The following is a 17160-nucleotide window of genomic DNA, read 5'->3' as shown; positions in this document are numbered from 1 at the left end:
GTACTGTTGTCCCGTACCTAGATAAAATTAAAGGAGATACAAATTACATCGGACCTACTGCGCTTCAAATGCATCATTGAGAAGACTTTTCTATTTCATTTACGTGCCTCTGAACGTTTGAAAGGGGACACAGGTAATTGAACAATATACATAACAATATCTGTCCAGAGCCTATCCCGGAATCACTGGGCATAAGGCTGGAGAAGGGCTTGGGGGGTAAAATTCATGATTTTAGATTTAAAAAAGTCACAATTAAGCTACCTATATATATTATAGATCAGCTAGATGGTGTCGGGACAATGAGCGAAAGTTAGGGAGGTCAACACGGTGCAAGGTACCACCTTGGTGCACATTAGTGCAGTCAACAATGCTGGTGGGAGCAAATGGTTCAAGTTTCCCTAATTCACCTCGTTTTGGTACAATGTTTATACTGGGTCTTCATTTGCATTCATTTGCATGGTTTGTGAGCAGAAAGTGTCCTTACCACAGCTACGGACACACGGACGAAATGTCGAAATGCTCTTGAACACAGAGAAGCCTGAAATATTTTAAGATTTTCTTTCTGATTAAAAAATAAAGTGAGAGTTAACCACTGATATTTTACTTACCATATACTGAAAAGTGATGATGCCTGTTTGAAAATCTGTCTCTTCAGTAACCAAGTACCATAGTTACTGTATAATTTCAGTAAATAGGCTTTTAATATAAATACACCAGTGTCTAATATTTTCCTCTACAGTACAGTTGTTTTTATCCTTGCTCCTAACGTGCAATAGCTAGTCAGATAGTATTAGGATTCTCCAGTAGGCAGTCATTAGTATAAAAATGTCAGGCGTAATACCCGAGCGAGGTACTTACCGTAATTTGCTCCAGTAAAAAACAAACTAAGTTTACTTAAGAATCACATCTCCAACTATGTCTCTTTCTCCTAATGTAATGTACAAATTGTAGTTCTCTGAGATGTGCTTTGCTTTGGAGAAAAGCGTCTGCTAAATGAATAAATGTAAATTTAAATGTAAAAAAAAAAAAACTACCCAGCTATATAAATAATTGTAAGTCGCTTTGGAGAAGAGTGTCAGCTAATTTAATACACACACACACATTTTCAGAACCGCTCGTCCCTCACGGGGTCACGGAGCCTACCCGGCAACACAGGGCGTAAGGCCGGAGGGGGAAGGGGACGCACCCAGGACGGGACGCCAGTCCGTCACAAGGCACCCCAAGCGGGACTCGAACCCCAGACCCACCAGAGAGTAGGACTGCGGTCCAACCCACTGCGCCACCGCACCCCCTAATTTAATACATTTAAATGTAAATGTCTCTGTATACTTTTCAAATGACAAGCTTCAAGATGCCTAAAAAAAAATGCTTAAAAATGCTTAATTATACAAAGAACAGAATCTCCAGAAAACGGCACCATTCTTGGTTCTTTTTCTTTTTTATATCTGACCGAAGACCGTGTTTTTTGTTGGTGTCGCGGCACGTATTCACTCTGGGAATATTTTAATGTACATTAGGAAATTTCAGAGAGTGAGATTTGTGAGAATCACCCAGATGTTTATATTTTAGATTGTGTTTAATATTGTTGGCTTCGTGGCAGAATGTCTTCTAGTCATGTTTTAGCCGGTCTGTCCAGGTCTTGAACATTATATGTACGTGTAATGTAAAGTACGGTAAATGTACTGCTTCCATGTATAGGTATTTAGTCTGTGATTTATATATAAAGTATAATCTATAACTACTGCCTCTCTCCCATCTCTCATACTCTTTTTCAAGCTTTTGCTGTTGGTCATCTATGTAAATTGTTGAGCAGTACCTCATGTCATATTCGATTTGACAGCCGTGTCAGAAGCTATAAGTACAAGTTCCCCTGTAGCATCTCTGTCTCTCGCTCGCTCACCCCTCCCCACTAACTTACTCTTTCACTCTATTTTGATCTTTCTCCCTTATTCTCTTACACGTAAATCTATGATAATGTGCTGCCCTTCCTGCATTATGATATGTGCTCATATTTTCTCTGAGTAAAGCCGTATGGTTTGTTCTTGAACCATTTGAGTTGATATTAAGTTGAGAATGACAAAATTCTTCATAGTAGAATACTCCACTTAACTATACGATGGTAAAAATCTAAATAATTGTGAGTATATAGCTATATATTTACATTTTTTCATTTAGCAGAGGTTTTTCTCCAAAGCGACATATATCTCAGAGAAACACAATTTGTGCATCACATTAGGAGTCAAATACATTTGCCTGATGCTTTTCTCCTAAGCAATATTAAGGTTACAATTATTTACCCAGCTGGGTAATTTCTTTTTTACCAAAGCAATTTAGGGTAAGTACCTTGCTCAAAAGTACTACAGCCAGAGATGGGGCTTAAATCTGCAGCCTTTGGTTCTAAAGGTAGCAACCCTAACTACTACACTACCACCTGTTTCCTATATTATAATGTATTATAATATTATATATAATGTGTTATGGTATAATATAATTCCCTAAATTATATATATATATAATTTAGAATGAAGGTATAGGCATTCACCTGTATTAACTGCGCATTAAATATAAGTAATATGTTTTGACCTTAATTGAAGTGTGATGCAACATGTGTAAATACCACTCGTGTAAAAGACCAGCTCAGTTTTGGATAGTAAGTGGAATTTCTTGATGACATGTTTACCATTTACATAGAGTACATTACTTTATGTGCGTATATCCTTGCTTGTAAAGTGTAACTGTAAATTTGTTGGCTAGAGATGTCTGGAATTTCGGTTTATGCAATGTGAAATAGAACACAAATTTGATTTAAAAAGCCTCAGTTTCTCAAGTGAGAGCGCCATGACGGAAATGAACTGTTCCTTTTTTGTGGCTCGGTCGTGATCTAGCATTCTCCAGCTGAATTGCGATGGGATTACCACTTTTACTGCTCCTTGGTGTATTTTACTCTGTCCAAACTAAAGGCAGCAGTTGGCACATATAAGTGGTGCTTGATACTATGTGAACACTGTAGAGATGGTCATTATTCCTGTATAAAATATTAAAATAAACTTAGAAAATCTAAATGTTAAATCTTGAACTTATAAAATGAGTAAATAATTCTGATTTACACACCTGGTTCAACTTACCTACTTGGTGTAACTAGTACAACTTAGGATTCACTTATTTTTACACCTTTATACTACTTGTGTGTTTCTACTACACGCATGATTTCCTCTGAACAACATATGAAACTGGTCTTTCCGCACCTGTTATGTCACATGAAAAACATTGTTTCTCATTAAATGACCGTTTTGTGGTAAAACTAAGGGACACAAGGGCTTCATGTACTTTCTGGCAGCACTTTAAGTCTAGGGGATAGTTGGCAGTGTAGTGGTTAGAGTTGCTTCCTTTAGAACCAAAGGTTGCAGGTTTGATCCCTACCTTTGAACAAAAGGTACTTACCCTCCCTTGCTCTACTAAAAGAAATTACCCAGCTGGGTGAATAATTGTAATCTTAAAAGTGCATGTTGTTTTGGAGAAAAGCATCAGGCAAATGTATTTAACGCAGCATAATTTTTGGGAGCCAGAGCTAATAGGAATTCCTTTTACCGCATTTTACTTTATGACACTTGTGTATTTGTCTCCTCATTGCGGCACTCACCTACTCTCCTTGACCCATTCTAACCGGCTGGCTCTACCCTTCCTTTTTTCTTCTTCTCTTTCCTTCCCTCACGCCCTGCCTACCTTCTCACCTGCCACCCCTCCTGGACATCCCAAACCCATCTCTCCACCCAAGACTCAAAGCAGAATGGAGATGCTGCCAGCGCAGCCCTGGCCAATGAGGACTGCCCCACCATCGACCAGGTGCTGAGCCCCGAGGAGAAGAGCCCAGCAGGCAGCACGGCGGGCCGGGAGCGGTACCAGCACGACCGCGCCTGCTTCCTCCTCAGCACCGGCGAGTTCAGGGCCACAGATGGGAATGTGAGGAAAGGTAGGACACCAGCTCGAACCGACATGCTGACATTGCACTGCGTAGACCGACACGCAGGTGTGTCATGCAGGAGCCCAGAAATGGCTCGTGTCTACAATATTCTCACACCAGTGGTACACGCATGCACACATGTCCATAGACACACAATTCCCACCGCACCATAGATGCCAATATACGTGCATGAACATACAGGAGGTGGATGGGCCATTTTAAAGGCTTACACACATCGAACATACTCCGCACCCTTGTCTCCTCTCCATTCCTTCATCTCAGCTCTCCATCCATTTAGGATTAGTTATCAGTTAAGTTAGGATGAGTTAGTCTGCTGAAACGTTTCCGCTCGCCAAGCCAAGGCGGCGTGAGGCAGACCCACATTCACCGCGCCCGAAATAAATTTGCTTAGATACTAAATACTGAATGTCAGTTATTCTCCCTCCCTAAATACAATTTGCTTTAATGCAACCTGAACTTCTTTTTAACTGATGATTAGAACTGTGTTCCTAGTTTTGCAGAGTCAGTAGTGCAAAGGTTTTATTTCTGGGAGCATTCTCTAAAGAGAGAAAACAGGTACTCTAAATAGAAATAAAGCTATATTAATCATAAACTCAAAAGGTCCCAATAAATATAGCTTAGTGGTAGTGGTAGCCTAGTGGTTAGAGCTGCTGTCTTTGGACACAAAGGACATAAAATCCCACCTGCTACTGTAGCACCCTTGTGCAAGGTACTTAACCACAATTGCTCCAGTAAAAATTACCCAGCTGTATAAATGGGTAAGAAATTGTAAGGAGCTTAACATTCTAAGTCACTTTGGAGAAAAAAGTCTGCTAAATGAATACAAACGTAAATATAAAACGTCAAATGTAGTCCAAATAAGACAATATGAATAGAACAATGCTTTGACGGTATTGGCAGCTACAAAGTATAACCAGTTTTATATATTTGACAGGAAGTAGAATGTTTAAGCACATGGAATTGACACCGAATAACCTAGCAGTTTAAGTCCCGGAAAGAAAAATTGCTATCAGACCATTTCGGATTATTTCTGTAGAACGTTCAGTTGTGTTTTGGCCTCTCGGTTATTATATACAGTATGTCACAGCAGGAAGGGCATCAGCGCTGTAAAAATGTTCGTTACATATCATCATACACAATTTTCTTTGCCTGCTGTTTATTTTCTCTCGATTTTTGAGCATACGTTCGATTTTCCTTGGGTTTCATTAACACGTCTGCATTGTGTCCAGCTGCCGTCGTCCACCTTCCAGTTCTTCTCCCCTCTCGTATTCCATCTCCTCGCCATTTGCTGCTGCACTGGTTACTTGCTCATTGTTGTTTCTCTCTCTCCATCCTTCCCTTCTCTTTCCTTCTGTTACCTTACTTCTGTCTACTTGCCACTCCAACACTTCCTCTCCTCCTCTTTGTGCATTTCCCACATTCTCCACTCACACCGCACGCTTGGGATCTTCTTCCACACCCGCTTTCTTCCATTTCCGCTGTCCTCCGTTCCTCCCCAAATGCCTTTTCCCACCTTCTAACTCTTCCAAATTCCTAATCCTCCTTCCCAACGCTCCCTTGCAACTCCCGTCCCCACAATGTGCCCTCCTTACGCACACCTACCGCCACTACACCTGACACTGCTTTCGAAAAACCAAACTCAATTTCCTCCTTCGATCCCAACACGACTGCTACTACACCGCCCCCCTCCCCCATCTAAGTCGCTTCAGCTAGCCGTGCCCCCCGTGTGGTTGAGGAGTGGTACAAGGCGGAGGGCCCTCTCTTACAAAAGGACCTCAATGCTAACTCGGCCTCCTCCTGGATCAAACCATAGTCATGAAGGTAAAAGCATACACTCTCACCTCTACACTTACTCTTGAAGAAACAGAATAATGCACTGTGTTTGCGTTAATTCCCGTTAGCATATATGCATTAATTCCCTCTCCAAAGAGAGAACGCAGTACAGGTGCTCCTCGACTTACGATGGTTCGACTTCCGATTTTTCGACTTTACGGTGGTGAGCTGGCGATAGACATTCAGTAGAAACCATACTTTGAATTTAGAATTTTTCCCAGGAAAGCAGCGATATGCCGGTGCAATGCTCTCTTGCCATGCTGGGCAGCGGCAGCGATCCGCATCTCCCAGTCTGCCAAGCAGTTGTGTTTTGTGTATCCATAATGTCAAAGAAGCACCCATCTGTATCTCCTGCTACTGGTGGGAAAAAGAAGAGGAGGGAAATTACTCTTGAGGAGAAACTCAAGATAATTGCCCAGAATGAAGGCAACAAGCCCGCAATGGCCCTCGCACATATGCTAGGCTGTGATGTTCGGTAGGTTGGGTATATTAAACGCATTTTCGACTTACGATACTTTCGACTTACGGTGGGTTTCGCGGAACGTAACCCCATCGTAAGTCGGGGACCACCTGTATATCCATATTGAGAACAGAATGAACTTCCTTTCCCTCAATTTATGTTCAATTCAGCTTGTTCGCTTACAGAAAACATCCCATCTGCAAATACACACACACACACCTTCGTAAATCAGCTTAACAAAATTAGTACTGTGATTTTGGACATGCCTGACATTTTCTACCACACAATTCAGATTTTACGCTATTTATTACCGACAACTCTATACTGTGTGAGAATACTGTATATGTTCTTTTTCACTCTGGATGTGTGCATGTGAATTTGTGGGAAAAGGACCTTCTGTTATATTTAATACCTGATAAAATTAAAGGTGGGTTAAAGGACTTCAGTGTCTCAAAGTTACAGAGCAGCATTGTAAATGTGCCACTTTATTGAAACACACTGTTTTCGCTTTCATTTCACATTCACTACCATACACTCGCCCCCATGGTCTACTCAAGACTCACTCTTCTTAGCATAAATATTGCCCCAATGCAGTTTAATGTGAGAAATGAATATGTTCCACTTTTATTGCCTTATGGAAATATTATCCTAGTATGTGAGGCATGGATTAGGTCCGGAAACTGTTTCTGACTATGAATACGTGCTGAACTGAGAAGTGTGTATTGTGTCATGGGTTGTGTTAGGCTCTGTGCGACTGTGCTGTGTGCCTTTGGTCTACACACTGACTTCTCTTGACTTGTGATACACTGAGAAAAGGATCTTCGCTCTCTGATGTGCTGTGTGTTGTTGTCTTCTTCCTCAGGTTGTGTCATATCACGCGTTTGTATGTCGGCTATTGTTACAAATTACATTGTGTCCCCGTCCCCCCTATTCAGTTTGACTTTGGCGTTTGTGTCATTTTGACCTCTGTTGCCCAGTGTGTTCTCTTTTGTTCTGCTTTTCCCCGTTCTCTTCCAGTGACATTTACCCTGGTGAAGTGACAGCGGTTACTTGAATATGCCTGAGTCACATTTGCCTATTGAATTCCAAATTTTTATTCAAAGATGCACATGTATGTCATGCACTTTGCCAATTTTCAGTTAAAGAAAGCATTTAAATGTGTGTGATGCAGTTACTAATTTAAAAAAGGATGATTTTTCACCTGGGACGTGAACGCGTAAATGGCTGGTCTCGCTTAAAATCCTTTACACCGGTTACCAGGGTTAAAGGTCTCTGGTATTAGTGCAGTTTGTTGGTTTTCTTTTCCTTTCTCTTTTTTGTTTTATAACTTGAGCAGTCTACAACATGGAGGTCTCCAGAATAGTACTTCATGAGCCACGGGACACCGGGGCCACGCTCTCGTTGCGTTGCGAGCTCCGTCCGCGGTGCTGCACCGCGGGGGGGGCCCGCGCCGAGGCCGCCCCCCTCGCCCGCCGAAACGCGGCGGCCAGGAGGCTGACGTCAGCGAGCAGCCCCCCCCCGCGTCGTGCGCCACAATACTGCAAACATTCGGCGACGCCGAAATACCTCTCCTTAAACGAATTTCACAAAACTCTCTCAGCAAGATGCTTTGCATACGCGGCATTCTTGTGAAATACTATTCACGTGACCTTTCGCAGTGTGCTTCAGTCCATAGTGTATGGAAACATCCAAAAGTAGCTAAGGGGAGCCGCCCATTGCCAGGAGTGCGTAATTAAATATTGAAACCATTGTGGAGTGCACACTTGGAGACTGAATCACTTCCCGACTCTGACCGAACCGCTGACTGGCAGACACACTGACTGACCAACTGGCACGCAGCTGCATGCCGCTTGCAGGTAAGGGGACCGCAGCTGGCAGGGCTGAACGCCGCAGTAGGGTGACTGAAGCTGCCTGGGTGTGTTCACAGTGACCCCCGTGTTCAGAGCGCAAGTGTCAACCTGCTTTAAAACTAACAGGCACCGTGAGATGACGGCAAAACCTTGAACATCCGTTGCTGTCCTTGTCATACAACCATGATCATTTTTGTATTAACTCATTCATCAATTTAAAAAAAAGAAAAGAAAAGAATTGGTAATTTATTGTTTGTTTTAATATTTGCATATCTGCACCTTAGAGAGTTGTCTTTTTAGGGTGCTTAAAGATTAGCTTAACAAAAAAAAAAAATGAAAGAAAAAATTTAGATCAACGACGCATCGGAAAAACCTGGGCAGCCGTACGAAGAAAGGGTTTCGGATGAACAGCAAACACCCTTGTATGTTCTGCCTTTTAGTTTTAAAGTTGGGCTTTTCTACACTCTTAAGAATTGTTTGCTATTGTGTTTTTGTAATTTTCTTTTTTTTTTATTTTATTTTTTTGTTGGTATGACATCTCAGTTATTCCAAGAATGACACTGGCTCTCTGACCTCCCTTGACCAAACACAAATCTGTGTCAGTCAACAAAGGTCAAGAGGTCAGAAAATGGTGTACCAGTTTATTTGCTCACTGTGTACCGTTACCTCTTTTCTACTGTAATGGATATGTTCTGGTTCTCTCTCTTGTGTGTGTAAGTGTGTTGGTTGTGTATGTGTGTGTGTGTGTGTGTGTGTGTGTGTGTGTGTGTGTGCGCTGCTCCTGTGTCTTGTCATTTGGGAGATGTTGTCTGTTAAACTGGTGGTGTAAGTACATGTCCCTGTCTTTGTGTGTGTCGCATCTGTCTGTCTTTGTGTTTTTACGTGTGCTTTTTACTCCCTGGCCTTGTGTGTCAGTCTCTGTGTGTGTCTCTGTGCCACAGTCACTGTGTGTATTTTGTTTTCACTTCTCTCATAGAAAAATCATGACATTTCTCATGTTTCTCCATCCTTTCCCTGTTGTGGATCCCTATCTTCTTTTCTGCTTCTTTTCCACTGTTCCTCTGAAAACAGCGGAAAAGACCATTCTGGGGTGTATAGGTGAATGTATTTGTGGGAAAAGCTGAAAAAAAATGCTAATTCTGTTTAAATTTCAAACCTGTAGGCTGAAAATTTAGTATACAGACCTCAGACATAAGCTCCTATGATACACTGGCCCTAAAAACAATTACTAACATTGAATGATGTTCATTTAAAGCATTTTTTTCTGCAGTCTCTTAGAAAAATTAAGTATATTTTAATCTTTGGTTATAAAACTATAATAAAAATAATACATTAAAAATAAATACAAGATTTACATAAGCATTAACCCTAAGGCATTAGGTGACAATTATTTTATGGTTAAACGCTTGCCTGTTCTAGCAGAGAACTCTTATTTCTCTTAAGGAGCTGAGGAATTGTTGCCCAATGACATGGCAATACACACTGTTAATTTTCCAGTTGAGAGAAAAGATGTCATATTCAGTTTTGCACTCACACTATGTTTTAAGACTACACATAATCAGACTTTTTATTTTTTAAATTTTTTCCCTTTTTGTTTTGCAGGGAAAAACTAATGAATTGTGAAATGTTGAAGAGTTTAATAGACAAATTCACCTCATTCCTGTTTATCAAACACTGGAAGAAATTACACTCAGTCCTCGTAAAATGTGATCCTGTGCAATGAAGGTCCAGTACACCGGCTTGTGTAAATATGCAACTTTTATAGTACAATTTATAAATGATTCGCTACAACGGGGTTTTTGCCTGTCACGCGGCCATTTCACTTCCACAGCGGGGGGGAGACGAGTTGACGGAAGAGCGCGGGTTGCGTTTGCTCTCGTGTTACTTCAGCGGGTGACGGGTTTTAAAAGGAACCGTTTAAACTCTGCGTACAACACGGTTGCTGTGCGGCTTTACAGATAGAGGTGCAAAGACGTTCAGCGATCGAAATGATGAGAAAAAGTGAAGATAATAATAAAATTAGTTATACAGTACATTAAAAAAACACTAGTTGTACGTACAGCACCATTTCAATCAAGTGCCAGTGGGCACAGCAGTTGCTGTGCAGCGCTGAGCCGGCTCAGGTGTTGTAAACCGGTAAAAAAAAAGAACTCGATAAAACAAAAGTCAAGAATATTAAAAATGCAGTCTTTAAAAAAACATAGGTAAGAGACTCTCTTTCAGTGCTTACCTGTTTCTTATCGTTACGTTAATGTGTGTTATGTTTTATTTAACTCGCAAACGAGGTCGACGCACTCGGGTCGGACAGCTACTCTACTGCGAACACTGTTCACAAAGTGGTGAAAGGAAGTATTTAAAAACCAGATAATAACACACCTAATGCCCTAAAACTGCTGCAGAAATGGGTCCCTGTAGAAGCAAAAAAAGGATTAATCAAAAAAGCCAGTTGTCCGTATTGCGCCATTTCAGCAGTTGCTGCGCAGCGCTGAGGCTGCTGTATTCGCAGTATAGAAAGACTGCTCGATGAAACACAACGTCCAAATATTACAAGCGTGTTTAATACTTTTAAGTGAGAAACACCGCGCTCACCTCGGACGGTTACTGTAACTGTCCACCGAATACTCCTTAAAATGACTGAAGGGAGTGTATGAAAACGAAATAACATGGAATGCTGAGAAGCTGCTAGGAGTCTTTTCGGAGCAATGTGTTTTAATGGAAGATGGCAGAAGAGAGCACTCCGCGATGAAGCACTTCAGAATGAGAATCGCACAGTTTAAAACGCAAAGAAATTGAAATGGATTTTTTAAAGAACACCGTAAGACGAAGAGATAGGAGATTTTTTATAAAGATGCCCTTCTTCATGCATCTTCTATCAAACACCACAGTTAAGAATTTCAGGTAGAACAAAATAATAATATTTGAAAAAAGAGCATTAATTTCTTCAGCAAACAGAATAACATCAAAATTCTTGGTATGATGTGTTGCCTTCAAAGATTCATAATAATAATTGCCTGAATTACAAGTTTTTTCACTCTTAAGATAATATTAATTGAAAGAAGGAAAACTAATTCATCCATTCCTTATCCTTTTCTAACACTCCTGCTGTAAATGCTTCTAGTTCCACTTATATTACTATTAATACATTAAGTCAATCATACCTGCTTCAGCTGGCAATCACTAGTCCATGTGATCATGCATGATTTACTTGAAGTCTTAGCATTTTGTAAATAATTCATAATATGGACACTGCTTTTTAAATTGTCATTGTCAGCCATCAGACTATTGTGATGCAAGTGTCTTGGGCAATATATCTAATAAGGAAATATTTACAGACATTTTAAAGCCTTTCATGTTTCATACTGGCCACACATTTTTATGAATTTAACAAATTTGTGTACGTGCTGGCAGTTTGTGGCTGATTTTAATGAAATGCAGCTATTACACTGTTAATGTGGATGATTTTTATACTGATTTAACATATTATTTTAATATACCATGTAATTAAACTTATGTTACTTATTAATTTAGCAGACGCTTTTCTCCAGAGCAGCGTACATTTCGCAATGAAATACAATGAGCGCATTACATCGACAGAAAGAAAGACCTGGATGCAGACGCGGGATTCTAATGCACAGCTAATTTGTTACTTTACACCATAAGAACTAATGTACATCACATGAGTAACTGCATATTTGTGCATTACAATTATAACTCCAACCTTCCAACAAGGAATAAGTCACATTTTATCATAATGCAACTTTTAAAAAACTCGTTTTTTTTTCCAGATTTTTATCTGGGGATTGTAAAGTACTGTATTGCATTCTATTAAATATGGGAAACTGCACTATAATTAAACTTATTTGCTTGATTGAAAACTTATTTGCATTAAATAAATATGGAGTCAAATACAGGAATGAGAACCTATATGATAAGTTATTCTTATAAAATGCTTCTCCATTATTGTGAAAGAAGTCATTCTTTCCAAAAAACTAATTTCTAATTTTCCATATGTTTTATGGGTAAGAATGAATGCAGCTTTACATTACAAAAGATGTTTTACGACACATCATGCCAAATATTCACTGTTCCTAGACATTCTCATTCCCTTGTCATAATTTCTTGTCAATTTCCTTCCTTTCTTCTTTCCACATTACTTCTCGCATAGTCATCCTTCAAATTTCCTCTCTAGGACATAGTTGACAGCTGAGAAGTGTTTTGTTTTGTACACTGAAGTCCACTCATGCTAAGCTTCATATCCAGATTTTCACGTTTACGTCTGATGGGAAGTCCGCTGCAACACAAGACTTGCATTTTTCTCTCGCCTTTTTTTTTATTCTGTTCTCCGAGCATGATATAATCACATAAGAAATGCTTTGAATGAGAGGAAGCTTGCTTGTTTGAATGGTTCTTTTATTGCATTTTTTTTTCCATACTCAATGACGCACATTTCTAATCTTGATATTTTTGTAGAATCTTGTTGAAAAAAATCCACTCTACATACACATATATATATAATACATGCCACAGCATTTAGCACTTATGAGAAACGGACTGCTTGCCTTATCATACAACAATCAATGTATTTGTATATGTTGTCAGGAATCTTAATTTATAATGATATACTAATATTCATAAATAAAAAGCAATGTGGTATTAGTGTTATTTTTCATCAGTAAGAGGAAGAATAATTTCAGTATGTTGGCTGTGAACTTACAAAATCAGAAGGAAATGTGCTTTGATCATTAGACACAAGGAGCCATCAGTAACAGATTTTAAGTCTTAAACAGAAATAAGAATCGTTCAGTGTTTTTGTGAAACACCATTGTAAATACATTGATTGCACTCGCTCTCACTTTCTTGCTTTCTTATCGCTGTCTTTTGCCATATTAACATCCATTTCCATCCCATTCTCAGGCACCCTGTACAGTCCTCATGTTCTATCAAACATTTGAGAAAAGGTAGGTATTCCTTTTCTATAAAGCTATATGCTAAAGGGGTTTCTAAGATTTTTTTGCATATACATTTACATGTATTTTTCATGTCCATTTTGTATACTGGGATCTGTCTTACCATAAAACATTCTTTTTCTTCTAAAGGTTGTGAAAAATTATCTATAAGTCGTCACTATGTAAACGTTCACATAAGATCATGGTGAATAATCTAATAGTAATTTCCTTCACGGTGCAAAACTACAAACAACTTGCTTGATGTTCTCAAAGATTTTTCCCGCTTGTCAACTTTAATAGTGTTCCCTTCAAAATATCTACCATTTCATGCGAAGTTCAGCAGTAGGTACTACAGTGATTTATGTCAGCATTAAATGCAAAGGAATACCTTTTGTTCCTACAATCAGAGATTTAAAATATATTTCACCTACTAAATTGTAACATACATTTGTAACATGTAAACTTTTTTAAATTTTTGATTGCACATAAATATTCTATTTGAATGTGCCATTCTGTTCAGAGGTTGAGGAACTGCTATAAAAGGAGTTTCCACACAGTTTCCAGTATCCAAATCTGTTTAGTCCCTTGACAGGCGGTGAGTAAAACACAAGTAAATAGCATTTGCTTTGGACATTTGTCCATCAGTTCATAAATATTCCACTTGCAGCATGTCCGTTTATTCCAGTCCTGAGGCCTACAAACAACTTATATTTATTCATTTAACAGATGCTTTTCTCTTGCATTATGTTGCTTTAATTATACATTTATTTATTTGATGCTTATTTCTGAAGCAACCTACAATGTTAAGGTACTTATCATTATTTACCCATTTATGCACATGGGTCTTTTTTTTTTTTCTTTTTTTTTTTAACTGGAGCAATTTAGGGTAAGTACCTTGCTCAGGGGTACTACAGCTGGAGGTGGGAATGGAACCTGCGACCTTTGGGTCTACAGGCTGCAGCTCTAACCACTAAGCTACCACCTGCCCCTGTAATAGTATGATGGGGTATTTAAAAGCTGAAGTTGCTTAGAAATGTGTGTATCTGTAATACTTGAGGATGAAAAGCATCTCAAAAACTGATGAAGTGAATGTAAATTAAATGACGTTTTCTGGTTATGTTGGTTTTGAATGGCAGACTTTTCCCTCAACTGGAACAACAAAATATTATTATATGTAAGTTTTATATATGCATCTGTGCATTTATAAAATCCAAGGAAAATAACTTTTTTCAAAATGGAAAAAAAAAACTAGACTTAGTAAAATCTATTGGGGACACGGAGTCCTGTTGTCACAGATAAACTTGCAGAGTTTGACATGTGTAACATACATACGGCCAGTTTTCAATTACTTAATTAATAGTTGAGTTTTATTAGCGGAATGTCACAGTGCCACTTACACTGTACATCCACTATGTGTTGTACTGTTATACATATATGTTGTACTGTGCATTGCTTGTACTGCATATGAACAGAATGAGGTGTGATTCATTATGTGTTATGATTGTTATTATTGTTTTTTTTATTTCCAGCCTTGTGACCTCTGCCTGTTTGTATTTCTCTTTTAATTCTTAAATCTGTCCTTAACCCCATCCCCTGCCTCCATGACACTGTTTGCTTGCCACACAATAAATGTATGGCCAAGGGAGAGAAAATCCAAAAGAAATTTTGCTGGGTATTTTAAATTTAAAAGATACCTATGGCCCTGTTAAGCCCTGTTAAACACCACTTTGGATTAAAACTCATTTAAAGGATTTGACCCTTCCTAGTATCTACCTTTCAAAAATCCTAGAAATCTGTGCATGAAAATAACCCATGTATATCATTCAAAATGGACCAGTGCAAAGTGCCTCTCATGAAAGAATGATTATTGAATTAAAGAACAGCTCTGTGTTATACCTATGCTATGTGTTGTAGAAAACATTAAGTACTGCAGTACAAGTAAGCTTGTACTATATTGATTTAATGTAGTCTTTAGAGATTTTATCCCCTGCTAGTGCAGCAAGGCTGTAAATGAATTCAGTTCTTTCGGCTTTGAAAAATAGCATTTCGAATGCAGGTAAAAGTTACAAAGTCCATGTTTTTTGATGCATTCCTTATCAATACACACATTGAGTGTGTTATGTTTTATTAAAAATGTGCATTGAACGGAGAAAAAAACGGAAAAGCCAGAATGTTGTGTGGCTTAAGTTTGCTCCTGTAATCAGATGGCCTTATAAGATACCTGGGCACCGATTTGACAATCTACCCAGCATTCTTTCTGTGTTACAGCAGTTAATTGCCTCCTGTATATTATGCAACATGAAATATGGTCAAATCAAAATCATAGGGTTTTTTAGTTTTGATGACTTGATGTTGAAGCAAGTAAGACTGGTATCTCTGCCGGTGTGTTTTTCTTTGCGGTGCTGGAACTCACGCTTTCATTTTGGCACAAAACTACCAACTTTTAACAGAAATGTGCTGCCTTCCCTTTCACATTTGGCCTTCGCTCTTTTACATTTTTCTCGAGGAAATTTTGAACGAGAGAATGAGAAAAGTGGATTAAGAGCTGAAGTTAGTTGAAGGTCCTGAGCAAGGAAACAAAATTTAATTCAAAAATAGGCTTTCTGGCTCTCTAAGTCACCTGCTAGTACTTCAGCAGCACCCACATGCAAAAACACGTTTAATATTTTATGGCCTTTCCTTTTAACTGGTATTTGCGAGGACAAGTTTCTAAAGTAGTACGGAACAGTGCAGTGGTACAGCGCACTTTATTGGAGTCAGCACTTTAGTGGCGAACAACATGCAGCCCTTCCCTGGAACTTCCTGTGAGCTGCTCTGTAGTTCATGTTCAGTTTCCTGAAGAAAGTGTCCCTGCTGTTGTAAATTATTCTGGACACTTGTTTTCCTCTTTTTTTTTCGGTTTTGTTCTAAACAGCTTTTCAGAGCTATGAGAAATTTAATATCGGCTGCAGTTCTGTAAGAGAAATGAAGGGTCGAACGTGAGAGGAGGGCAGCTACTGCAGTTTGGCTCAGTGAAGTTGGCAAGAGGTTTGAAACAAGGGGGTAAATATAGAAGCAATCTTTTCCATTTGAATTTTAGAATCTTGTCAATTTATATTTTTCTTGAAGGGACCATAAATACCTGATTTATGGGCCTAATTGTAATTGTTGGGAGGCTGCAGTAAAACTCTGATGCATTTTTCTTCATGTTAGAAGTTACTCTAACGATAAAGAGTTTTCTCTGACATAAAAGAATTATACGCCACGGAAAAGTTAGTTTGCAGAAGTCAGGAGTCCGTTTGGAGATTGAGAACATGGATATCAAATAATTTATTGATGTGAAACAACCTGCCCTTATTTGTAGTTCTTGACTGTCAACCCAGGGTTAAAATTTGACCTGTTCTAAAATCACAGTAAACACCACAATATTTACATTACAGTTCGGTAATATGCATTAAAACTGCAACAAATTGCCCCCTTTTTGAACTTAAGTTACAGTACTTAAACTGCTTTGTGTATCACTTCGGAACATGTTCAAATATTAATATCTCCATGCGGTTTGATAATGGTCTCCATTAACAGAATCATTTTGTTAAAGACACTTAAATGCAGTTATTAATTCTTTCCGGGATGATACTTGGATATAAAACATTGAGAATTCCACAATATTTATATCTTTTTACAGCACCATAACAGACGTTCATTATCTCATTCCAGTAATTGTATGAAACTTGCTTGTTACAGTATTTTATTACCTCCCGTGAAACCGTGACAGCTTCACTTCGTCCAAATGTTTATAGGTTTATAAAACTCCTATTTTTGGAGCTGCATTACTGTGTAAAACACCTGCAGGTCGAATAATTTCATCATTGGACTTTCCAATATTTTGGAAATCCTCAGGTGTTTTATTCAACTGGTGTAAATGTTTGGAAAATTCACTCTTTATTTGTCTTTTAGGGAAAGAAAAATGTTTTAAAGTTATCTAAATGACTGAGTTACATATTTCATAACTCTCATTTTCCTGTCTTGTCCTGTCTTGTCTGTTTGTCTGTCTTTGTCTGTCTTTGTCTGTCTCTCGTAATATATGATTTTTCTTGTTTTTTTTTCCTC

General features: G+C 38.7%; 1 protein-coding gene across 3 annotated transcripts in view; it reads left to right on the top strand.

The window, feature by feature from the left end:
- The window catches only part of LOC108923929 (potassium voltage-gated channel subfamily C member 1-like), a 73710-nt gene that overhangs the window by 40223 nt on the left and 16327 nt on the right, over window positions 1-17160 (top strand). For 2 of the 3 annotated variants that reach the window (XM_029247018.1, XM_029247016.1), the window contains exon 4: window positions 3776-3970. In XM_029247018.1, coding sequence (XP_029102851.1) covers window positions 3776-3970 — 195 coding nt within the window. Of the gene's footprint in view, window positions 1-3775; window positions 3971-7137; window positions 7276-17160 lie in introns of those variants that run through there. The other variant, XM_029247017.1, reaches the window with a different exon arrangement.

This window comes from Scleropages formosus, chromosome 20, assembly GCF_900964775.1.
Source record: "Scleropages formosus chromosome 20, fSclFor1.1, whole genome shotgun sequence".
NCBI classification, from domain to species: Eukaryota; Metazoa; Chordata; class Actinopteri; order Osteoglossiformes; family Osteoglossidae; genus Scleropages; species Scleropages formosus.
This window is presented reverse-complemented; position numbering and strand designations above follow the sequence as displayed.